This window comes from Mizuhopecten yessoensis, unplaced genomic scaffold, assembly GCF_002113885.1.
Source record: "Mizuhopecten yessoensis strain PY_sf001 unplaced genomic scaffold, ASM211388v2 scaffold10879, whole genome shotgun sequence".
NCBI lineage: Eukaryota > Metazoa > Mollusca > Bivalvia > Pectinida > Pectinidae > Mizuhopecten > Mizuhopecten yessoensis.
This window is the reverse complement of record NW_018408767.1, coordinates 127208-154775: the sequence shown is the minus strand read 5'-3', so window position 1 is coordinate 154775 and position 27568 is coordinate 127208. Positions and strand designations below refer to the sequence as shown.

The window sequence follows — 27568 nt, the reverse complement described above, 5'->3', positions numbered from 1 at the left end:
GACTTAGCCCCGTATTACGACTTGTCAACTCGAACTTAAAGCAACTCCCCTTAACGTCAGTGTTGTTACTAGTAGAGGTGAAATGTACCCCTCCCACTGAAAGAAACAGGACAAGGAGAAGACAAAATGTCGAGGAATTATAATAATATTTTTATGTTTTTACTTGGGATTATATTGACTTCAGATGCAGGTATGTATGTTGATAATTACTGTGGTGTGCTATTTTATACCAGCTAAATTTAAGGACATGTTCATACACTATGCTTAGCACGACAATTGTCTAACGAGAATTTCCAATTATCTTAGTATGTGTTTAAGATGTTCCAGATTCAAAACCTATGTTAAGAATACAAAGCTGTAACTGCAAAATTGCGGGAAATCTTTTACAGTGAATAATAATGAAAGAACGTAACTTTAAAATAATTATTAGAATTTAACGGTTAATATAATTGAATATTTCTCTGTGTCTTGAAAGGAACTATTTAATGTTTACATAGTAAATCTGAAAACAAAAATAGAGATCAGGGTTGTTTGGCATCTGTCCACGGTCCTGTGCTTCTGGTAGTATCAAAGTATATACGTTAATCCTACTAAAACTATGTCAAGTGCCCCTCCCCCCGAAGGTCAGAGTTCAGATAGCATACTTAAAGACAAGGGCAGAAACTGTGTCATAATTGGTGTAATGCCGAACTTCATTATAGATGAAACAATTTACATACTGAGTGACCTTAATGTCGCCCCCCCTCCCCCAAGTTAAGCTGTTGTATACTGTATCCATTTATGTTAGAACAACATGAGGACGCTGTAACATCTTAGAGATCCCGCAAAAAGATATATATTCTGTACACTGCATTAGATAAAAAAAACAAAGGCAAAGCACTAACCATGGAGACCAAACAAAAATACCTACCAACATAGACGAGAACATCCATGATATGTCACTAACTCTAATGACGACACAAAGATACATCACTGATTATGATGACGAAGCAAGGATATATCACTGATTATGATGACGAAGCAAGGATATATCATGAACTATGATGACGACACAAGGATATATCACTAACTATGATGACGACACAAGGATACATCACTAATTATGAGGACGACACAAGGATACATCACTAACTATGATGACGACACAAGGATACATCACTAACTATGATGACGACACAAGGATACATCCCTAACACAAACGACACAAACAAAAATCACTGATTATGATTCCAACACAAAGATACAACACTAACTACGGTGATGACACAAAGTTTCATCACCGACTATGATGACGACACAAAAATACAACACAAAGTATAGTGACGGCACAAATAAACATAAGACTTGCCTGATGACACAAGGATATATGACTTATTAATAATGGACAGCAAAAGTGAGGATTGAATGTACTATTGTACTTTGATTTCCCGTCCTAGAGAGTATCGTTATTTTAATATGTGTCGGACGATAACATCTTTTCCAAACACTCTGTTTAAATGAAAGTTTCCCGTTGGATTGTTTTTTTCCGAGAAAAAGCGTTAGTTTGATTTAAACATACGTTTATTTGCATCTAATGTACAAAAGGGATTGGACACTAGTAACACTGTCCACTTTTCATAACACTCAGCTTTTCTTAAGTTCGTCACTTCCCGTGCGTTAGTACATTCAGTTTAAGATCATAACATTGCTATTTCTGGATAATTGTTTTATAGGGAAAAATAGATGTCTGACGTTATATGTTATGTTCTTTATTCGCGTTAGCTGTCGGTTATTTGGCGGGAAGTATTTTCTTAAAAATCGATAAATGTTGTTGTAATTTTTATATTTTGACGTATGACACTATGTATACAACTTAAACGTGAGCATAACCACTTCAACGTGAGCATAACAACTTCAACGTGAGCATAACAACTTCAACGTGAGCATAACAACTTCAACGTGAGCATAACCACTTCAACCTGAGCATAACAACTTCAACGTGAGCATAACAACTTCAACGAAAGGAACAGAGGAATAGGATTAGGGACTGTCTAGCAATCCCTTAATCGCCTGTTACGCATGCGTAGTTTTATGTTGTTTTTACATTCACTTTCGTGAAAATAACCTCTAAATCTTTTATCGTATTGGAGAGAATTGCCCTTTCTATGTCTTTGTCCTAAAAAGTGTGATTCCTAATAAGACATAAAACAAACAGAATGTGTTAAATGTCAAAATAAGAAAACTTCTTCATTGTAAAATCTGAGTCATTTACTGCACACCAAAGTCTAAGTACAAAAGTAACTACGTTCTCGTAGTAACCTGTCTTTGTTCCTTTCTGCATCAAAGTTCGCGTGAATGTGTTAGTGTTAAAAAGCTGTGCCATTTTCGTGTGACTTGTTTACAAAAATCCAGATGTGTGACAGGAACCTGTTATATTAACATAAACATGATACAGGTACATCCATGTAGTCGAACGAATAGAGTGTTATAGATCCCCTGTATCAACATGTCTGTTCACTGTGCTACATCCTCAGACTATCAGGGTTTTCGAGACAGAACGTAGGAGAGAGCGACCCCTGGTATGTCGAGGATGCATGTAGTACAACAACGTGAACGGTGTTTTTTAGTAAGAGAGAGCGACCCCTGGTATGTCGAGGATGCCTGTGGTACAACAAAGTGTACGGTGTATTCTAGTAAGAGAGAGCGCCCCCTGGTATGTCGAGGATGCCTGTGGTACAACAACGTGTACGGTGTATTCTAGTAAGAGAGAGCGCCCCCTGGTATGTCGAGGATGCCTGTGGAACAACAACGTGTACGGTGTATTCTAGTAAGAGAGAGCGCCCCCTGGTATGTCGAGGATGCCTGTGGTACGACAAGGTGCACGGTGTATTCTAGTAAGAGAGAGAGCGACCCCTGGTATGTCGAGGATGCCTGTGGAACAACAACGTGTATGGTGTATTCTAGTAAGAGAGAGCGACCCCTGGTATGTCGAGGATGCCTGTGGTACAAGGTGCACCGTGTATTCTAGTAAGAGAAAGCGACCCCTGGTATGTCGAGGATGCCTGTGGTACAACAACGTGCACGGTGCATTCTAGTAATAGAGAACGACCCCTGGTATGTCGAGGATGCCTGTGGTACAACAACGTATACGGTGTATTCTAGTAAGAGAGAGCGCCCCCTGGTATGTCGAGGATGCCTGTGGTACAACAACGTGCACGGTGTATTCTAGTAAGAGAAAGCGACCCCTGGTAGGTCGAGGATGCCTGTGGTACAACAACGTATACGGTGTATTCTAGTAAGAGAGAGCGACCCCTGGTATGTTGAGGATGGCTGTGGGTACAACAACGTGAACGGTGCATTCTAGTAAGAGAGAGCGACCCCTGGTATGTCGGGGATGCCTGTGGTACAACAACGTGTACGGTGTATTCTAGTAAGAGAGAGCGCCCCCTGGTATGTTGAGGATGCCTGTGGTACAACAACGTGTCCGGTGTATTCTAGTAAGAGAGAGCGACCCCTGGTATGTTGAGGATGCCTGTGGTACAACAACGTGAACGGTGTATTCTAGTAAGAGAGAGAGCGACCCCTGGTATGTCGAGGATGCCTGTGGGTACAACAACGTGCACGGTGCATTCTAGTAAGAGAGAGCGACCCCTGGTATGTCGGGGATGCCTGTGGTACAACAACGTGTTCGGTGTATTCTAGTAAGAGAGAGCGACCCCTGGTATGTCGAGGATGCCTATGGAACAACAACGTGCACGGTGCATTCTAGTAAGAGAGAGCGACCCCTGGTATGTCGAGGATACCTGTGGTACAACAACGTGTGCGGTGTATTCTAGTAAGAGAGAGCGACCCCTTGTATGTCGAGGATACCTGTGTTACAACAACGTGTACGGTGTATTTTAGTAAGAGAGAGAGCGACCCCTGGTATGTCGAGGATGCCTGTGGTACAACAACTTGTACGGTGCATTCTAGTAAGAGTTGCGACATGCCTGTCTGGTGTAGTTTTAAGCACTTGTAAAAAAAAGTCGGATCACTTCCTGTTCTATTTTCGGAGTTAATTACATCCTGCATTAATACACGTGTTTACACGTGTCTGGGTGTCCGGGTTTAAATCACAGTGATATCATAACACATACAATACCACGTTATCACGATATGTTGATGACATAAGAGACAAATTATCATCGTGGAGTATATAAATATAAATATTAATTGCCAAAGTAAAAATAGGAGATGGTAAGAGCACTCCAGTAAAGTGTACCTACAAGAATGTTTTTTTGTTCCATACTGCAAAATGAACCGCATACTAGTTTATCACTAATCGTGGGGTTTGCTTTAAATACAGCGCAGTCCCATTTTCATACTATCTGTCCACTTCGAAACCTGTGACTTGACCAGTACAATCACTTGCCCGTATATCTAGATCTGTTCATATATAGATCTGTGCCTTGACCATTACAGTCACGTGTCCGGGTATCTGTCTTCTGTATGGGATGGGGAAATTCAACCATTCCCGTGTGATGACCCATGGGATAAGCTAACTCTGATAACAGAGTGCTTATATATTGATGCTTAATAATAAATAATAATATACAGCATTTGATATGAGCGCCATGTATAGCTTATATAAGCCACTATAAAGTGCTTTACAGTACATAGATATACAATTAATACAATTAGCATATACATTAATCAACACAATTTTTGAGGAATTCGCAGGAGCTGCTTTATCAGGTGCTAACTACTAGTCCTATGCCACCTTGCTAATATCTTCCAATGTGTGCATGCCTGCGTGTGTCCTGGAGATGTATTGTGTTCTGTTTGTAGTGGGACCGTGCTTCCAATGCCATCATTTATAGTGCCACCTCACTTAAATGCTACAGCACAGATACCGCAACATCCACCCAAGACCAGTTTATACTCCTGGGTTGTTGGAGTTGTGTGGGCAGGAGAAAAACACTTTCTCTGAATATCCATATGACGACGAATTCGGGGTCGAATCTCGGCCGCCTGCGTGGAAGGCTGGAGTGCTAACGACTCGATCAATCCGCCCACACGAGTCATTGTATTTATGGCTATCATGTTGTCCCTTGGGGCAGAGACAGACGCAAGTCTTTGGCCAATTTTTTTCTTTCTAGACCATGCTATATTGTATGTATACTCTCTTTCCCACTTTCACTGTCTCCATACGCTAACACTTAGTAAGTCATATTAGCCATCACACACAATAAACTGTAGGGCAAAACCACTACGTGTACATGTACAATATGTGTCAGATATGGAAAGTGTTGAGATATTTGATAATTACATTTTTTCAATACTTTACAGAGATTAAGCATACTTGTAAATGGACCTTTTTTATGTTGAGACAACTTTTCTTTAATCAGTTCCTTTTGTCCGAAACAGAAGTCATAGTTATCGGCAGTACGCGCCATTTTTACAACGTAATAAAATATGTTTTCCTCTGTTTTTAATACGTATTCCGATTCTACCTGAAGTCGAAAATTAATTCTTTATAGAGAAAAGGTTGTTACATGATCATACATTCTAAGTCAACATCATATGAAAACATGAACTGTTGAAAAATTACGATTTTAATCCTAGTCTGTCATTTTGACATTTTGAATCTAGCTGCGATAACGTAGCTTTCTGACGAAGAGCGTTTTTTTTAAATATTGCGTCGTCGCGCCAGAGAAGGCCGGGGTATTCATATTAGTACTAATTTAAATCTTGGATGTCAAAAATAAAATAAAAAAATGTTTAATTCAGCAATATGATTAAATCATACCATTTTACTTATCCCGGTAATATTATAAATTATGTAAATCTAATAGCGCACGTATCTCATTTGACCCAGAGTACCGACAGAGGACAGAACAGAATACGCCGTGGCCATCACAACAGTTATCCCTTGGAGGGCCTCATGGAAAAATCAAACTAACCAGTCACTTATCCCTTCCTTTCGCATACACCACTGTATAATTATAGAAACACAATGTAAACTCTCTCTGATACTTGCCCATTAACATATTACACTAAGTTCATCTGTATTCAAACGCAGACAAAGATACTAGCGAGGTTTATAGTTTTAGACATTTATTCATAACATAAACAACGCTAGCATTTCTGTCGATTTCATTTCAGCTTAACCGGCAATCCGGAAGAATACATGCACCGTACTAACTGCTAGGGCATTTGTTTTCTGCTTTGAATACTTCCCACTGGCAATAATGATTCCGTAACGTACCCCTTGTGCTATCTTTTGACCATTTGGTAACTTTTCGCTTCGTAGCTGACACGGTACAACACTTTTCTTTCGCTTACTTGTACACGGCCAGTCATTTTGTTTACAAAGAAATGGTGTGCTATGCGCATGCGCTAGTAGAGGGAAATCCCTGAACGACAGGTTGAAATACCGATGATTATCTTAGATTTAATCATTTTTTTGAATCTATTTCAGCCAAATTCGATCGTTATTTTCCATAAGGAGTCTCACTTGATATGTTTATGTAGTATTTGAAAAAAAGACACAAAAAAGTTACTTCAGCGTGATGCCCCTTTAAAAAACACATATAACCCATATAACTGTAAGGTAAATGTCCTGTCAATTGTTTATGTATATAACACATTGTAAATATTTTCGTGAAGCTTTCATCCTAATATACTTCTTTACGGCGAAGTTTATCAACGTTAAACACTACACTATTGCAATACAAGCTAATATTTAGCTATACCTTAAGGATCACTGTCCTACTGCATGGTGGTTTTCCCTATATACAGTATCCCCCCCCCCCCCCCCCCCCGATATAACTGTATAACAGTATGGCAAGGACACTTGTTGATTATATTTTGTGTATTTCATCTTTACTTTGTGTCTATTAAAAGTCCCGTAAGGCAGTGTCTTCTTTTCAGAAACGATTTTCAAAGCTATAAAATTATTACGGTAAACACACTTTCCAGCACTTAGACACATATTTTGCATTGGTACAAGGATCTATCATGCAATACCTCCCCTGTCTCTGTCTGTCTCTCTGGGATTGTTATAACGTATATTGAGTAAAAGGACTGTTACAAGCTTCACAATTCATTCGTCGATATATAGTTGAAAAAAAGTACATATTAGTGACCTTGTGAACAAGTGACCAAGTAAAACGTTTATGATTTGATTATTTTGTATGGTTTTTTTTTGTCCTAATAACCAAACACTTTCCATTTTAACAGTTCGCCATGGCCGTAACCTAATATGGGCGATGCATCCCGCGAGTGGTAACGGAGTTTCCAGGATAATGGCGATAGAAGGAGATCCGGAAGAGTGGGTCCCGACAGCAAATGTTACCGTCAGACATATTAGTGCGCCCCATACCGGGTGGCAGTTCCGAGGTGTCGCCTTCCATTATGACATGGAAATTCTGTTCTGGACGGAGAGCAGTAATAAAAGAATACAGGGACTGACCCTCAATGGGAGCGTTTCCACCCGGACAGTTTTCACCAGCACGTCGAACGAAGTAGATGGAGTGGTAGTGGACTGGATATCTAATAACATGTACTTCGCGGACGCTAATTATAACTGGATAACTCTTGTCGCTCTCAACAGTACGGACAACTTCTATAAGAAAATCATTAACACAGGTCTGGACAAGCCACACGGAATAGCTATATATCCACAGAAAGGGTATGTACATATCCCCGGGGGCAGGGGAGTGTTTTTTTATTATACACGTAGGATAGTGTCCGCCTGTTGTATAGTGTCCGGAAGACGTACGTCACCAAACCATGGTGCCGTTTCACGACGCGTGCGTAAAGTTACGGGTACCCGTAAACCGTACTAACGTTTTTCGGTCCGTTTCATGACGCACACATAAGTTACGAGAGCACGTAAATAAGTTACGAGTACCCATAAGTGAAGCCCAAAACCTCACGTAACTTACGCCAACAAATACCTGCCGTAAACCACACGTAAGTTAACGTTCAGACGTCATAAAAGTAAACGAGTGGCTGCCGCATTGTGTCGTTTTAAATAAATTAACTCCAGTGGGCATTACGTTGGGATGAGTGTGTCTAAACCAACAAAACACAAGTAGGGGCCAAAAGTACAGTATTTTCCCAATATTGTTATTGGATGGTAATAGCGATGATCTTGTTATTGTTACATATTCCATATATATATGCATTTCTACATCTATTTCATGAATTTTAATTATGTCTTTTGTGATGAAATGGAACGAAATTTTAATTTCATTAAGGATAGTTTTATTTCAAAATACTGCAATATTATTTCGTTAGCTGATTTTGAAGAAATTATAAGATATTCCGCTTAATATTTATGCAGGTCGTTTTTAATGTTTAAATTTATCCTGATTATATCAGAACAAATAATTCTTCGAATTTGCTATTCATTTTAAGAAAAAGTATAAAAGGAATACGAAATAAAAATGTGGGAAATTCTATTTCACGGTATATCAAATTTTGTTTTTATAACATTTCCGATTGTCTTTAAAATGATTTATAAATATGTAGAAATGTATGAAAGATGTNTGAGGGTGGGGGTGGGGGTGGGGGGTCAATAATTTCAACTGGCTTCGTTTTTTGTTCCATTTTAACGACATTTTGCATACATCTGCAGAATTATCCAACGCTTCCGTCAATCAAGTTGATATTATCATCCATTTCTTAGATTTTCAACCATAATGAGTTAATTGGCCATTGTGTCCTATAGGAAAGACGTCAACAGTAAATTTGATACGGAGATGAAAACTGATATCTCAATAACTGAACCTTAGAGAATTATGTTCATGTAAATGCTACTAACAAGAACAACGTGTAATTTTCTGACAGGAATTTATTGAAAAATGTTGACAGATGACGTAACATGAAAGGCTTATGACGCGTCACTAACGTAGAGTAAGAAATTGATCATAATCTGCCAAAAACGCCACGAACTGCTGTGTCATTTTGTCCGTCTCGCTTTGGATTCCCAGAGTTTACATTACCCAACCTCGGCGCACCTATAACAAATATTTTGTAATTGAAAAAAAATACGAGAGTATGTTAGAAAATGGTTGTTTGTCATTCGACGAGAACCCAGTAGGATAGCTGCCGCTTTTTGAGACTGTTCCCCGACCGACCCTACCACTGAAATGTACATCGTACATGTGGATTATAGTTGCGGTGCTTCAGTCTTTGTTTCTTATTGAAAAGGATACACCTTTACTGTGTTGCATCCTTATAATAACAATACCTACACGATTAATGGGCTTATGTTGGACGACTGATACCGGTTCAGTCCAGGAGTCCGCGGTATCTCCAAAGCCAACAGCTTATTTATGTTTGAAAATCCTACTAATATTTGCCCAGTGTTTTATTGTGCCCGCTGTAATTATACGAATTTGAAATCATCACTTTTTGTAAAATTCCAAGCCTAAAAATTCAACAATATTTAGTTGTATCAACGTTTAACAAAACAAAGTACTTATCAATATTTAATTAAACTGGCGATACATGTAAGATTAAAACCCCAGATAGTCCCAATAATATAAGTCAGTGGTACTGTCACATGTGTGTTATTTGCTGTACATGTACATGATAGTTGCTATATTTCTAATTCTAAATCGGTATAATATTGTTGTATTGAAAATGTTATTTCTGTTTCCTTTTTGATACTTTTACATCCATACCTATACCGTGTTTTCATTGAACGATAAAGCGGTCTTTAAGTGTAAATAACAAGTCGTGTTTTATATTCGAAATTATCGTTATATTTTTTAATGTTTTATATTTTCTTACCTATAACCAGACAAATAATTAGTTGTGATATATTTAATTATTTTACAACAATTATGAAGCCTTTTTACAACTTATACTGGTCTCTCTTGCCTGCCAGGATGTAAGCGCGGGGGTGGGTCTTAGTAAGGGAGGGAGCCAGAATACCCAGAGAAAACCCACGTGGTCGGGCAGGTAACCCCGACCGCCTTGGTGAAAGCAAGTGCGCTATCCGCTGCGCCACCCGACACACCGGTTGTAATAAAGAAAATGCCAGTATGTTAAAGACGTAAGCTCGTGTTTTAGCTTCTCTTTAATGCAGGAAAGGCATGTATCTTTTGTATCACTGCGTGTAATTTCGAATAGCCATAGCTTTGCCTGTTTGCCAACGTATGCTAGGAACTGAAAGCATCAATAAAATATGTGTATGTACACCATAAGGGGAAATTGACACTTTAGATAGCATATTTTAAATTGTTCTTTCAGATGAAATCATAAGATCATAGAAAATAGGAATAGTTGAAAATGCTGAATTTCAGGGTGTAAAATCGGGAATCTCCCTCCAAAACACGGAGAGTTGGCAAGTATGGAATTGCAGAATATGATATGTTTCTTTATCATTGCATTCATAATGTCAATATATGTATAAATTATACAGTTGCTATGACATAACATCAAAAGTAAAGGCTCGAGCGGTTCAAATACTTCTACCGGACTGTACCGGGCGCTCCTGTGCTGCCTCGGGTTCTACGGGTCTCTAATTAGTTAAACTCCTGACACTAGAGAGTTCCCTTCTGAAAGTTCGGGCTACCTGATAAATGGAAATATTAAAATAAGAATTGCCGTATGTTAAGTTTTAAGAAATCATTGAATGGTTAAGATTGTAACCGCTTCAAACCTAAGGATCATCACATCATGTTGGGTTATTCACTTCCGGTATAATTTACGTGAACGTAAACCCGTACGTAAATGTGAAAAGTTACGTACGGTTTCGTGAAACGTGACTACGTGCACTTAGTTACGTGCACGTAAATATTTACGGGTACCCGTACATTTACGTACGCGTCGTGAAACGGCACCATGGACGTCTTCGGTCGGAATACAACTGAGGCCATCCTTAAAATTTGTTAGTTTCCCGTCCGACGCACTAAAATGGCTCATGCTACAATATTTTTTGAGCTTCGGGTATTTTTTCTGCTGAAAAATCACTGAAACATAGGGTTCTTATATAGAAACATGTACCCGCTTAGCAAAATGTGAGTAGGGAAACTACAAACAAGCATTTTTTTAAGGATGGCGTGAGTAAAGATTGAAGTATGGCATGTAAAATGTTGTTGAATTCATGCTTAATAAGAATAACTAACAATGTGAGCATAAACAGAACGGATAACAATACATAGAATGTGAATGGCAAGTTTTACAATAAGAATTACGAAACATTGAGTAAGAATATCAAAGACACAACAGCAATGGTAGGATAAACAATTGGAAATGAAATGGAAATGCAATTTAGCAATTTTGAGTGATTAGCGCCTTTTTGTTGTTTCATACAAACATACAGGCATAGCCTTATCGGTTTAATATCATGTTCCTGTGTTTTTATAGGTTTCAGTGTTATTTCAAGGTCCGGAATACCACTGTTTTTTCGCTTCCGATTCTAATAATAGCGTGCTCAGTTCCTATTTGTAAATAACGTGCAAATGATGAAGCGTGTATACATTTTATTTTAATTATTGTGAAAAATTTGCACAAATTACGATATATAATGAATATATCATAAATACCCTTAGTACCATCAAGATACTTTTAGAATACATTTTTGATGAGTGTATTTTTTTTTATCAGAAGTACGAAGGACACTTATTTTGGCTCAATGTCCTTTAATCTGACGTTTCAAATGTTCAATATACCCTTCCTCAAAATAGATATGTGTAGCCAATGTTATTTAATCTTAGTGATCCTGATATATATATAATTTTAACAATTGAAAGTATAAAAATGGCAATTCGACACATACGTATTATAGGAAGACTAATTATGTAAAATGAAATGTAGTAATTTCCATGTATGTTGTCCTCGAAATCTTCAATGTCACACAATTTTACACATTCAATTTGCAAGACATCTTAATCAATTAAACATCAGTAAATATTAGTTGTGTATATCCTGTTTGTCTTCAAAGTGCTTAAGGAATAAATATTTGATAAAAGAATGTATTCTACTTACAGGAATATAAGGCGAATTTATCTCGGCTCAAAGTCATTTGTAATACACTGTTGAAACCTGATAGTCCATATGTTCTAGATACTCTAGTTGAGAAAGATGTTTAACATATTAATCATTTAAGGGTACCTACTTAATGATTATGTGATTTCAATGCTATTTGCCAGTTTCGAACAAATTATCAATAAGTTTATGTAATTAATATTGTTAAGCGGCGTTTTTATGTAGATGTATAAATAGATCCATTCCTGAAAAAAACACCCCGGGTCTTGAAGTTGCCCTCAAATTCTTGAGCATTGGTGTTTGATGTATCATTTATTCGTATAGACGAATTATTATATTTCAATAAGTGTAATGCTATGAATTGAAAGGGAAAACACCAATTAATCACATTTTTTGATATAGTTGATTGGCGTCCATGGCCACTATGCCCATGTATTAATTGTATACATTCCCTATTTTGCGATTTCTTAATGTCAACAAGTCTTCATCTGTATAATTATGATTCGTATTTAACATTGATTGATCTAGCAAATCCATTAACTATTGCGTGAATTAAAGAAATTCCCTTTTTTTTCAAAACTCATTTTGTATTTTTTTTTTACCATAATCTCTATGAAAAGGCATGTCAACGTTTAGTACGTTTTGCATTAATGAATACAATTCCATAATTTATAGGTATTTATTTTGGAGTGATTGGGGCCTCAAACCGAAAATCGAAACATCCGATCTTACTGGAAACAACCGGCGCACACTGGTGTCTACTGACATCACCCACCCACGTGGTCTGGCAGTCGACCAATCAATGAACAAACTTTACTGGGTGGACAGTGGAAAAGACACAATAGAACGAGTAGATTTTAATGGAAACAACCGGAAAACACTTGCCCAGGTCCAGGGTAGCAACTTTTTCGGGATCGCACTTTATAAAGTAAGTTTAGAAATATATTTAGACTTGAAGGATGATATGCGACTCCTCCAGATTTGGAGGCCTTTTTGCATCCATTGCTAAGTTGCATAACAGTTGCCGTGGAAATCAAACTCGACATTCCCCATTGTAATAACAACGTACATGGGACCATCCACGTTTACCTCCCTGTTTTGGTGTACTTCCCTGTTCTCTTACTACCGTTCTTTGGTGTATATCAGCAGTAATCTATCTAGAGATATTGGATAGTTGGGCACTGCTCTCCTCTGCATCCATTTCTAAGTAGTATAACAGTCGTCGTTCGAATCAAACTCGACATTCCCCATTGTAATAACAATGTACATGGGACCTTTTAAGTTATTTCTCTGTTCTCGTTAATTCTCTGTTCTCGTATATACTGCCCTGTTCCCTCATTATCCGTGCCATGGTGTATATCAGCAGTATTGTACTTTGCTAAATGGCATTACAGTTATGATGTTTATCTAACTAGACCATCCCCATTGTAATACAACTGTGTACGGAATCTACTTCGTTTACTTCCCTGTTATTTTAATATCCGTTCGTTATAGTGTATACTCGCCGATCCAGATTAGCAAGTATTTGCAGTCTTGTGTTGAAGTACTTTGAAAGACATCCGCGTTACTCTCCCCAGTCTGATTAAAACACAGATCTTCAGTATACACTAGGTCTGAAGTGCAGTAGGCGATAAATGTATTTCAGTCACAAAAAGATTGGGCTCTCCTAATAGCATATTCCAACGTAATACTGCAGACATTATATGTAACCTTTTGAGATTTATTCTCTTGGTTTCTGGTCATGTACACTTATTCTCGAAATGGGCATTCAGGTAAATGTAAAAAAAATATAAAAAAAATATTTCCACCTTTTGTTTTATAATGTCCCTAAAACGAGATGTCAACAACAGCGAAGCTGAAGAGATCATGTAGAAGGAGTCTGATACCGGAAGTGACGCTATTTATGACACCCATACAACTTTTAATGTGTTAGAATGGTTCTGATTGAATTTTACCTGTTGTTGTTATTTGTCCTGCAGAGATACCTGTTTGTGACGGAACAACAGGAAGGCCACCTACGGATTTACGACAAACATACTGGAAATAAATACATTAACTATCAGCTTGGTCATCGCCCGTACGGCATCGTTATGTATGACGAGGAGTTACAGCCTGGAGACAGACGTACGTCCTTTTTAACATTCCAAAAATAATTTATAAATGTCATGCCGCCTTCGGTAAACATGTTTGCGCTATTTTGTCAATACCAGCTCATGTTTCGGTTAAACATTACCAGTCACAAAGACATGGTGCTGAAAAGGCCTATCTAGGTCAGCAATGCAATATGCAAAGGTGTAAGGGATTTTGTAAGATATCCATCACACTACAGGGTATTTCGTGGTTTTTCGTGACTATGAATATGTTTTGAAGTCCTTGTTTTGTCGAATTAATAAAGAAATTTGGGAACGAAGATGTGTTCTACCAGTGCAAAACATAAGTAAAAAAATGTAAAAATATCATCGGAAATGGTTGGCATTCGACTTTAAGTAAATAAATGATAATACATTCTTATTGACTTGATAGTTTACCCATTCCCCTGTAATAATTGACAATTCGATTTTTGTCACCAAGATAAGTGTAACGGTGACAGTTGCATTTAACATAACATATTTTGTGTTTCATGCAAACTTGTTTCGGAGCGAAAATTATACCTAGTAATAAATGACCGATATGAACAAAAACGCATATTGCTAATTTTGGCAATGATTTAATAAATATTCATATTAAAGTATTAAACAACACCGTTTAACCCCTTACATTTTTATACTTATCAGATTTGTGTTTAAGATATAAAATGTCAAAACATAGATATCAAGATATTGCATATCTTTAACGAAAGCACAAACGTAAGGCGAGAAAAGCATTACTGCTGACACGCCAGCTGTTTGTTCCCTGGATAAAAGGTTTGCGTTTGTTTAATGGATGTCAAAGCAAAAATCAAATATATATTGGGCTCTAGACGAAGGGCATGGGAAATCAACTGTCATCAATGTAAAGAAGACAACTACCTGTGTTATTGCTGTTTTGTCACCTCGGTGTTCCAGAGGAATGTGAGGCACTCAGCTGTGAGCAAATCTGCATCAACAATCCCCCCTTCGGTGCCTCCTGTTACTGTGGTGACGGGTATACGCTCCAGGGTGACCAGAAAACGTGTGTAGGTATGTTATTCGTGTCCTGTGATCTGACTATCAAATGTCTTTGACTTCGAATGCTATTTTTTGTTTTTGTTTGTTAACTTTGAAAGGATATAGCTTTGAAAATAAATGTATTCTAAAGATTAAACAATTAATGTTAAAATGTCTAATTAAATTGCCATTATTTGCCCGTTTTTAGTATCTCCTATGCATGACGGGAAATTATCCATATAATTTTTCTGTTAATTCAGTGTTAAAGCCTCTAATCAATTATTTTACTATTTGTTATTAAATGTAAAGAGCCTAAGACATTTCCGTAGGATTTGTTCAGACTTCGGTTCTTTTCATCCTTTAAGAGATGAAGAAAATCCAGGTTAGCATTATCATTTGCTCGAACACTGCACGGATTTGAACGATAATGTGTTGTATTTCATTTTTCCATTTAATTCACAGGAAAGAAAAACACAGTAATATATACGTTCTAAAAGTGTTACAGATTAAACTCATTCAAAACTGACTTGTTATAGAAATCTTGCAACAAGATAATATACATGGGCGTTAAAATGCTCGAAATGTGGATTAAAGTGGTTTTTTTTATACTGCTTATTTAATTATTTAGATATTTGTTTCAAAATAGTTCAAAATAATAAAAGAAATGATATCGATTATATGGTTTCGCCCATGATTCTTGGGATTTTTAAAATCTATCATAGCCATTAATTGAAAAGCAAGCAATTAATGTCACTTTATTTAGAAACATAGCATGGCAATGAAAGTACCTTATTGCATTGATGTAATTTTTACTTGCCTCCCCAGAAAGCGAATTCTTCATACAGCCTGCTCATATATACGCCATTGGTGATGCTATCTGCCAGTACCCTGTTAACCTGGCGGATATGTCGTTAGTCAACGTCACCTTAGATAAACAATGTTTTATGAAGAACGGAAAAGGGTTCACGGCTCTAACTTACGACGCAAGCGCAAAGATACTCTACTACACCGCCAACATGACAAACAGTATTGGTACAGTGCAGCTAAAGAAGGGGGCGTATACCGACACCGTCATCCGGGGACTTGGTGACGTCAGGGGTACGTAATCCGGAAACAAGAAATTGTTGCAGATCAAGCTGTTGATAGGACGTTAAACAATACTAAACCAAACCAAACCATTGCTTATGAATAATGATAAATTCAATGTGATTTCTTCGCTGAAAATAGGCAACTGACTTAAGATGACATTTTTGCTTCGTGCTACGTTGAAGACATGCGCAGATGTCGTGATGACATTGTTACGTCGCTAATTTACAGGCGTTTACCATGATAAGGACCTAGTAACTGAGTCTCAGACCGTTTGTGACATTATGCGTCCCTCGATTTTAAGAGAGGCTACCTATATGGGAATGCTTAACCCTCCAGGATACAATTTGATATGTCAGTGTTTTGGCGGCGGTTCATGGTGACTTTATCTCCTGATCGTCTGCCGTATAGGCATTGAGTTCAGTTACTGTCTTTTGTGACGATGTGATACTTTTAGTTTTGCTTTCAGATTCCAAATTTCAAGGATGCTTCAGGAAACCAATGTTTTTATTACACGTATACGTCTGTTTCAACTTTTTTTCTTTTTCATATATGACCTTGAGTACATTTAATCTTGACAGGTATGGCACTAGACTGGACAACGTCCACCCTTTACTGGACTGACCGACAGTTCAAACACATAATGGTGGCAAAGACAGACGGCCGGTACCAGAAGGCGATCATAGACTCGGGCCTGGTAGAACCACTCGGTATAGCCGTGCACCCTAAACGGGGGTCAGTGACAATGTCTATTTATCAATTCTTCAATACTTTTCATTCATAGACGGATATTAAATGATCCCACTTAATAAAGTGTTAACCATTCATGTTATCAATGATATAGCGCCTACGTTGAGAATATATCCCGATCTCTTTTACAGTTATAAACATGAAAGTGTTCGAGAGTACTTTTTCTTCTTGGTTTAAAGTTATTTAGATTGTTTCGTTGATACCCCATATAAATAAACAGTGGTCAAACATGTCAATTAAATTCGTGTTTTAGTGGTTCCGAAGCAATCACGAAAGCTACAAATAATTTTCACCTAACAATTATTTCATGTTATACAGTATACCAGTAAGAATACTATGTGGCCATTGGTTTCTTTCGACAGAACGATGTACTGGACTGACCCCGGGAGACAGGTCATAGAGATGTCTTACATGAATGGTGACTTTAGGGCAGAGCTTCAAATCTTCAGTGGCGTCAGGCATCCCAACCATCTCTGTATAGATTTCCATAAGGACAGGTGAGTTATCCTCCCTCGTCCTACGCTGACGACATTTGGTGAAGAGTTCTTGTTTCATAATCGTAGACAGATACCTTTGTAAGCTGTGTGATTATAACCTTATCTATCTTTCGTTCAAATTGGCGATAACATTTTCTGTCCGTCCATTGTTACGTGTAGGTTATCGTACGATATGTTTGTATCTATAAACTGATTTAATAAGCTACACTTATTAAGGAAACTGTTGTTGTATGATACCCACGTTCAAATCAGGCACGACGTTGAATGCATCGCATTGTCTTTAATGGCGTAAAAGGCATTTTCTCATTGACTGACACTGTCGGAACATAACCGCGACTAAACGTATTCCTCTTCTCCCAAAAGACAGACAGCAGACTTTACAAAATTCCTTACAGAGAGGACTGAAGAAGCATGTCCCTAGTCGGAATTTAACAATGTTCCATTGATGGTGGTATCAATAGCAATGAAAAAATTGATATCTGAATTCCTAAAACTAGCATACCCTGAATATGCATGAGGATATAGGCAGTTTCCGTGTTTTGAGTGACCGTCAACTGTCAAAAAACATGTATCGCAGGAACTAAAACACAGTTTTTAGCTGGTTCAGATGTGCCAGATACTTTTTAAATGAATGTATGCTATGCTACTTTCGCGTTTTGCTATCTGATTCCTTGCTTACTTACAGACTATACTGGTCGGACTCGGAGCTGTTCCAGATAGGAAGCTATGACCTCGGAGACGGTCATGTTACAATAGCCTACACCCAGCAGTCGGCCAAGTTCTTTGGTATCAGCATCTACCAGGTGTGTACATATAATTAATGTATAACTGTAAATCTCTTTCGTAAACATTCTTTTACAATAGCAGATATATATATACCATATTTGTATACACACACATAATATTATTATATAGATATTATTTAAATATATGTAACCAGGTGGATAGAAGGTAAACTAGCTTCTTCAGATTCACTGTGTTATATTTTTTCGTTTTTTAGGCAATCGTTATCTACAAATACAAACAATCATATTATACTATTTACTACTTATACTAATAATTAATGTAAAGAACTATCTACTTTCTATCTCTTTTTAATACAAGACAGTTAGCCAATTTTCCTCAATACCTGAATGCAAATTTTGAAACTAACTCATAATTACACTTGTAACATCTTCAACGTAACAATGATACCTTTTCCACGACCAGGACTACATCATATGGACCGATACTGACAAGATGAACGGTATCCACGTTGCTGACCTCAACACAGGCACGAAAAAGCGTGGGATTTTACACCCCCAGGTGGGCGTGTCAGCTGACCTCATTACCTACGACCAGTCGAACCAGCCTAACTTTACAGGTACACTAGAATACTCTTCCATACAATGCAGTTGGCCTGATCTTTTTAGGCAGCCTTTTTAATATTCAAATCCAAATCTCATTTACATGTTTCATGTGTAGCCTCGTGAGTGGACATCTTCATCCTGATTTTAACTATTTTGTTGTCCGACATTAGGGGACATCCTCGTCATAATGCTTTGTTTCCCCTCAATCAGTTGGTACCGTCGTCACATGACCTGATTTGAGGTGTGGCCAAGCATATGGTGTTGACTATTGCCATAACGTTCTGGTCGTTTTGTGGCCCCGTCAATGACGAACAAATCATCTTATGAGCCCAGCCTAGCAATAATGGATTTGTCATCATACGTCTTTAGCTGTTACATAGGGTAACCAACACACGAGCAATATGCACGTAATACGTATAAAAAAGTAAGCTGAAGTTTCTTTCTAGATGTATTGCGTGTATGATAATTTTGATTAACTTATAATTGTGTTACATATGATTCTGAACATTGATGGTCTTATGTATTATATTTGTTTCCGTCCATTGAAGGGTCGTGTACGGATTCACCATGTGATCAGCTCTGCCTTCCAAACTCACCAACGACTTCCTTTTGCGCATGCGGAACTGGATTTGAACTAGACGATGGCAATATTAACAAATGCACATCCCGTAAGTACATAGATATAAACAATAAAGATATAAAAAGTTCGGAAATGATGTTTTTTTAAAACTTATTTATCTTTATTTCATTACTTAGCTATGTCATGTGTAATAATTGCTTGAAATTACTTATAATAACTTATTGATATTGTTTTTATTGTCACTATTCTTTAAGAGTTGGACTCTTTCTGTATAAATATAAGATTTTTTCTAATTAATAGCTAAAATAAAAATATTGTCTTTACAGAAACTAAAAATCAAAGTAATTTCAGTGTTGGAAAAATTAACAAATACTTTACGTATACATAGTAATAATTAATACTTTCGAAATATCTACATCCTTATGACGGATATGAAATGTAAAATGGTAGCACCGTCTGGAAGGAAAATGAATGATTCTTACTAGGCTGTCATCAAATACAAACGTTGAGGTATATCTGCTGTTAAACGATTTATTTGTGAGGCACACTCCAACTTGATAACTTACAAGCTGAAACTTGAATTTGAAGATTTGCTGTCTGACAACTTCCTGGTAGTATCCGACTCTCACCAGCGACACATGTACCAGGTCGGGTTGGATGACCAGAGTGTTCACGCAATTCCTCTGTCCAATATGTACCGGCCGATCGCTCTCGACTACGATCCGATCTTTGAGAAGTTATACTGGACTGACAATATGGCGAAACTGATTAAGGGTGCTCATCTAGACTCACAGACGGAATTTACCCTCCAGAGTCTCACAAACGGTCAGTAGATTTCAAATTGAAGTTAAAAATAGCGCTCTCAGAGTTAATAGTCATCGTATTCGGTACGTTATCCGATATCTGAATATTTTGCGTTTTAAGACAATATGATACATTTTTGACGGAATAACACGCCAACAGTTGAGCTGTTGATTCATAGTTATTCTCCATTCTTTTTGAACGGACTGCAATGTATAACAATAGACATAAAAAGGCGTCATAACTAACCCAAGAGAAGGTTCTCTGCAGGTTCAGGGAAAATAAGCCTGCATGTGCCGGAGGGCGATGAATATTGAGCCCCTGCGGAATCAGAGATTTTCACTGATCTGATGCCCGCCCCCTTTCGTACATTTGGATTGAATTGTAATTTCTCTCTACTTTCTAACAAACTGTTTGTTTCTTAGCGTCCTTCTTTCCAATACCTCACTTTTGGCCATAGTGTTGAACGTTTGCATAAGTGAGGAAGGCCAATGAATCTGTTCCCGGATCGAGACACCCCGGGTCCTTAAAATGGTTGTTGTTATTCCTTGCTTATTGTTAAGCATTTAGGGTAATGACAACAACTGATATCCCCCTTGTCAGTATAATGTGACCGGATGGGGTACTATGCTGGGTCTCTCGGCATGGTTTTTCAGTGAGGTACAATGTAAAACACTACAATCGGCATCAGATCCGCGGGTTGCAAGAAGGCAAATACTCAAACACATCACTTCAAGCAGACAAACACACATGCACGAACACATTACAAACAAGGTATCAGGTCATTTAATGACCGTAGCCGTTCATAGGGTGTTCAACATATTAAAAGCAAATCAAACTAACGAGTGAATTTGATATAAGCATAGGACTATAAACGCGGTTTCCATTAAAACGATGTAGCTAATATAGTGAGCATGCATGCAAGTGCAAATATACACTGTATTCCCTGTAGCAAAATCTTAACTGTATTTTTTGACCTTGGCCTCCTTTCCAGCGTCTGTAATTGACGGGATCGCAGTGGATTATATCAGCCGTCTATTATACTACACGAATACTGGGCTAGACACCATAACAGTTATCTCCCTTGCCCGGACCAGACTCAGTCGGACTATAGTGTCTGAAGGTCTCGAACAGCCTAGAGACATTGCTCTTCATCCCCTTGACGGGTAAGTCAAATTATGATCGTTCGTTCATATCGAAAGTTTAAAGTTAAAAATAAAATAAAAATGCATTCATACATTAAAAGGGAAGGCAGTGCATTTATGTATTAAATGATAAGGTCGAAATGCATTCAAGCATCAAACAGAGGGCAAAAAGTAAGTCCAAGCATTGTACGGAAAGGTCAAAGTGTCAAACTGCAAACTGTTGCGATGTTGTTATCTCAAAGTTTATCTGCTATTTGAGTTGCGTGATAGAAGTTTTAAATTACATCCCGTAATTTGACTAGAAAGCAAATGCTTCGTTACTCCATGCGGTAAAGATATAACAGGTTGCCTTAATGCGTCTAAAATTGACATTAGTTGAAACACATGCGCATGGGTTCTTCATAAGCCGCATGTTATATATTCTGCTTGTTTATGTGACTTGTTATTTGGACTTTCTAGCCGGATGTTCTGGACAGACTGGGGGAGTCAACCAAAAATAGAGGCTGCTAATATGGACGGGTCAGACAGAGTGACATTGGTCAACCTGACGGAAAATTCCTGGCCGAACGGAATCGCCGTCGACTACGCAGGTAACGTGTGCTTGACAGTATGTAATTAACATTGCTTCATGACATGTAAGCTAAATATTAATGACAACACACTTGATTAACAAATGAATGACATCTTCTTAAAGGTTTGAAGTTGATCAACAACTGTAATTTTAGGGGCTACTTATCTTCTGTGATCATATTTTGTGATTTCTAATTGAACAAAAATGAGCCAGCAACTACAAAAAAATGACTTTTTGAATTCCCCAGGGAGGAAAATTTACTGGGTAGATGCTAAATACAACAAAATCGAGGTTGTTGACATAAATGGACTGAGCAGGAAAACGCTCATAGAAGAACCAATCAGCCACTACTTTGGGATTACTGTCTTAGGCGATTACCTTTACGTCACAGATTGGAAACGGAAGTGAGTACGCAACAAAACAGAAATATTGTTATAAGTTGATATACAGATATAACTGATTTATTATTGTATTGACGGTTGAACTATTTTCGTGTTGTAAAAATGCAAACAAAATGATGAATTTTTCTGTTTGATAATGTAAAGATAAAGTTTAAACCAAAACGCAGCCGTGGATTTGTCTGTTCACAGCAGTAAGTTAGTTCACGTTTGTACATTTGTTGGTGCGGGTCATTTTTTCCAGTTACATCTCCCGACTGTTAAAGACTGGAGGAGGAAGTATGGAGCAGGTTGGACCGTCAAGTTTTTCCCGTGTTAACGGTATCGCCGCGTACAGCCGTGATTCCGTTCTAAAAGGTAATGGTTATGAAGTTAACTGTATGGTAATTCATAACCTTCAACAAAGACGTTTTAAACGAGAGGACAGGCGATCCATAAAAAAAACAAAAACAAAAAAAATAAATCGCTTGAAATAGGCAGTCACAATGTAAAGTTCAATGCTTCAACTGTCTAAGCTGTTTACGCTAGCTTTCTCAATAACAAAATAATAATTATTGTTATCGAAAATATAAGCTGATGATATTTGTGACTAACTTTCATAGAAAAAACTAAGGTAATTTCATCATTAGCTTCAGACGAGAATGTAAATAAAATTGAAAAAATAAAACTAGTTTAAATTTTGAGCTTTGATTTGGTTTCATATTTTCCAGGGAAAAATGCATGTTTCGACAACACATGCGACCATCTCTGTCTTCCCAAATGGAATTTTAAATATACATGCGCATGCTCAGACGGCTATGTTTTATTAGGAGACAGATGCGTTTCTTCAGGTAAGAATGACGATATATACGATGAAAAACTTTATATCTTCTTTTTTTGGAACAACCCGGTTTCTGAACAATATTAACCGGAAAGAGCTTTTTTCTTTGTTTTCAGTGACAAAAGTAAAAATAACATTCTCTACCATAAAATAAGTAGTGAAAAGTCTCTTTGCAATTATTGTTTCAAATGATACTTGACAAAAAACGAGTCTTATATCCTATAAACGCCAAGATGTTTTATTTACCAGAGCTACCAAATAACACTACGACTGAGCCAGTGTCCACACCGGAGCCAGGTACGCTATACTATAAAAAGACCCTCGACCGTTTTCTGTTTCCTCAATGCGTTGTGCTTGTGTTTCCTTTACGTTGCATTTGTGTTCTTTTTGCGTTGCGTTTCCTTTCCGTTAATCTAGCGTGTCTGTTCTGTGTGTCATAAATAGGCAATGCTAATGGTCTAAGGTCTGTTGAGCGTATTGCAGATGTCCCCGAGTGTTTACATCAATTATGTGAACAAGTGCAACAGTCAATCTGTGCGCTCCATGCGGAGAGATATATACCGAAAGAATAATATATTTAAATTCATTTGAATATCATAAACAAAAATGCAATAAATATATCTGACTTTTGAAGTTAGCGTTTATACCGATCTTTCCCGTATCATTTAGTTGATTGCTCTAAAATAAAAGTTATTTAAAGTTATGTCTAGGCATTTTCATCTTGCAGATGTGAGTAGCTCGTTGAGGGAGCGACCAGTTCCTGACAAAGGCCTACACGTAGGAGCCATTGCCGCCATTGCTAGTGTTGGTGTGATTGTTGCTGTAATTGCTACAATAGCCAGTATTTTCCTGTACCGCAAGTGAGTAGATGTTTTCTGTTACAAATCACGGCTACGGCATTAGGGATGTACTCTTCTGAGGTTTAAATCACGTTCAAGTCTCGTTTTGATAGTTTAATAGCAAACACGCATCTGAAAAATATGTCAAAAAACTAAATGCCTGTTGTTTGTAAAACTATTTTTACAAAAATCTAAAACAATGACCAATTCGGCAGCCATTTTGAAAATGTTTATTAATGTGTATTTCTTCCGCTTCACAAAAGGCCAATATTCACCTTTTTTTACACTAGATTGATCACTCAAATTGTCATTGTGTCGCCATTTGTATTTGTAGCAGGTTCAAATTTGCTGTACAACTTAATAATGTTCAATATGATAAAAATAATATGTAACAAAGTGGAAAATTATACATTTTTTTTTTTTTTAATTTTTTTTTTTACATATTTAGTGTAACTGAAGCACTTTTGATTATTGATCCCGAAAAATGTGAAAAATAACACATATAATAATGGGACAAAAAAGAAGCACACGGACCCCCATTTTCGTGTCTGTTTTAGAAAGAAGACATGTTTTCTTTTTCATTCATTAAATATTAAAAATTGTTAAATAGCAGAACTTTTTATATCAACCGTTTGATCTGTAAAAAATGGTTAAAAATCAAGGGGGTAGGGGAAACTTAAATCGCCTTTCTGAGTTGAAAGAATAAGATTAAGAAATTTTACTTCCATAATTTAAATAAAAAAAAATGATACTTTCTATTCTACAAACATTCATACACTTTGAAGAAACTGTATCGATTTGTTCTGCAAATGTTCAAAACCAAAAAATCAACTAAAATCAAATATTGTGTTCAATTGGTATCTTTGACCGATCATAGCACAAAAACGAACACACGGACATATTTGTTTTTGCATTTTCGACTATGGCATTAACTCCTTTTTCCAAAAATCTATATAAGAAAAAAAGTTCAAAACAGGAATTGTTTGACTTCTCAGAGGTGAACATCCTTAATTACAAATTGTATTTGAAATGTCATTGCTGTGTGACAGGCATTGCCGATGTCAGTGTTTTTACATTGAAGTTTGGTCAAGGTAACACGGTACAAATGTTGACACACTGTAATTTTCTTTAAATAAATGGGATTATTCTTGTAAAATTTACCGTCGTAATATATACAATGTACGTTATATTTTCTTAAATGTTTTGAGTTTAAATAATGCAAAAATAAGACTGTTTTTTCTACTTTTTTAGGTATAAGAACCAGTTTATCCATCATGATCGTTTAGTGGAAGACAACCAAGTTGATTCATTTTACCGAATTACGTTTCCTGACAACAAGGACGAGCCAATGGTAGACTCTGGAATTGTAAACCCTGGATACAAACAAATGGATAGATAAATACGTAGCAAGGATCAGAAAATAAAACAAATCACAAAATGATGTTTTGTTAAAATCGCGATATTCCGGAATAAACGTTCGAAGTGTTGTTTCGAAGGAAATCTTAGTGGATTGCGTTTTCTATCGAGTTAACATTGGACAATATCATGTGAGCGTTCGACAAGGTCATATGAACGTTTGACAATACCATGTGATCAGTCGACAACACCATGTGTGCGTTCGACAATATACTCAAAGAGTTCAACGATGTCATGTGAGTGATCGACAATATCATGTGAGTTGTCGACAATATCGTGTGTACGTTCAACAATATCACGTGAACATTCGACAACATCATGTGAACATTCGACAATATCGCGTGAGCGTTTGAAAATAGCATGTGAACGTTTAACAAAACCATGTGAGCATTTGACAATAAGATGTGAGCGTTCGACAATATCGCTTGAGCGTTTGACAATTACATGTAAACGTTTGACAATATCATGTGAGCGTTCGACAATATCGTCTAAGAGTTCCCTAAGATCATCTCAGCGTTCGACAATATCATGTGAGCGTTCGACAATATCGTCTGAGAGTACCCTAAGATCATCTGAACGTTCGACAATATCACGTGAGCGATCGACAATGTTATGCAAGTGTTCGACAATATCACGTGAGCGATCGACAATATCATGTAAGCGGTCGACAATATCATGTAAGCGGTCGACAATATCGCGTGAGCGTTCGACAAATATTACGTGACGGCGTAAATTGGTTAACATTACCATGGGTTACTTTGTCATGTTCTGATACATGTACATTATGTCAAGTGAACTTGAAGTGAAAGTGATAGGCCAATCATATTACAAACACTTTCATAGCCGACGGTATGCAGTATATGTTAGTATACGTATAAGTAGGGAAAATAGGTGGGCTACCATATTTCATTCCTGTGCGTTTTATGACAAAAAAGGGTGATTCCCTTATGATTTCTTCACATTCAGTGAAGGCCTCTCAAGCTGCTACTGAATATAAATGTAGATATGTATCATGTATATATGAAATGTTAAATGTATATATGATTGACAAGGCTGACACATCTGACGAGGAAGGCCGTGGATATAAATTTTAAGATTAAATAAAACAAAAATGAAGAAAGTTTGAAGTTTGTTAAAATTACTTATAAGTATCTGTTGATTTATTACATTATGATATATTTTGAACTGCAGTACATTCTCTGTATTATTACATATGTTCTTTGATTTTCTTGGTTTTTCTTTTAATAATATATGTAATGTAATTTTTACTACGGTGTGTACGTTGTATTATTATATGTGCAATATAATTTGCGAAATGGATGACACATATAGCCAAATGTATATTGTCGATATTTACTAAAAGTTCATCACTGATAGACAGTGGTTGAATGAATTAGTGCTTACAATATCATCACGCACCTTGTTGGCATGTTTTGGATGCATTGCTTTTACGAATGCTGGAATTATGATAGAAACAAAATATCTAACACATTTTATTGGTTATGATTTATATAGAATATTTAGAAAATCATCAAGTATGGCCTAGCTGCTACACTGTTAAAGGTTTTATTATTGGTAAGCAGCACAGATCATGGTTTAGTAGTGTTTACAGGCAAGCTTTAAAATTTAAAAAATAAATTAGATTTTTGGTATCTTTGTATCTTCAAACTTTTCGAAAGACTACCCATTTTTGAAATCTAAGAATCTATTATGGAATACAGCGCGGTTGAATGTCTGTTTTGAAAGGACGTCAATGGGTGCAGATTTCTCGGGCCATAACATTCCTTAGTTCAGGATTTTCCCTGTTCGTATTTTATTCCCAGTATGAGTTAAACAATCTTATTGTTAAAATTTTAAATTCTAATAACATCTCTGCTATTTAGTGGATTTTTTATGTACATGGACAAATGAGGCATAAACATGTAAACAGATATACAAATGTAAATAAAAAACACGCACTACAGTCTAATTTCCTTTCACTGAATATATATATAACAAATAGACATAGGAAAATATCCAGTTGTTTACATAACTGTCAAAACAACGTTGTGTAATGTATCAATATCAATCTGTATAACAAAGTTATGCGAACAATATCAAAGTTGCTTTGTGATTATTTCGCGGAGCGTTTAATTCGCTTTAGAACACCGGTTATAACCATTTGTAAAGGAAACAACTGCAATTTTAATATATAAGGATTTTTTTTTTATATTAAACATGGTGATTG

At 36.9% G+C, this 27568-nt stretch overlaps 1 protein-coding gene across 1 annotated transcript; it reads left to right on the top strand.

The window, feature by feature from the left end:
- LOC110463224 (low-density lipoprotein receptor-related protein 4-like) lies at positions 1-27512 on the top strand. Its single transcript, XM_021517648.1, has 20 exons — positions 1-190; positions 7201-7651; positions 12640-12892; positions 13944-14088; positions 15009-15122; positions 15915-16187; positions 16757-16910; positions 17288-17422; positions 18108-18225; positions 18632-18785; positions 19320-19439; positions 19940-20176; positions 21147-21318; positions 21757-21887; positions 22116-22272; positions 22511-22623; positions 22977-23096; positions 23336-23383; positions 23814-23946; positions 25177-27512. The coding sequence occupies exons 1-20, from the start codon at positions 127-129 to the stop codon at positions 25322-25324; spliced, it is 3240 nt and encodes a 1079-aa protein (XP_021373323.1). The 5' UTR covers positions 1-126; the 3' UTR covers positions 25325-27512.
- The last annotated feature ends 56 nt before the right edge of the window (positions 27513-27568 follow it).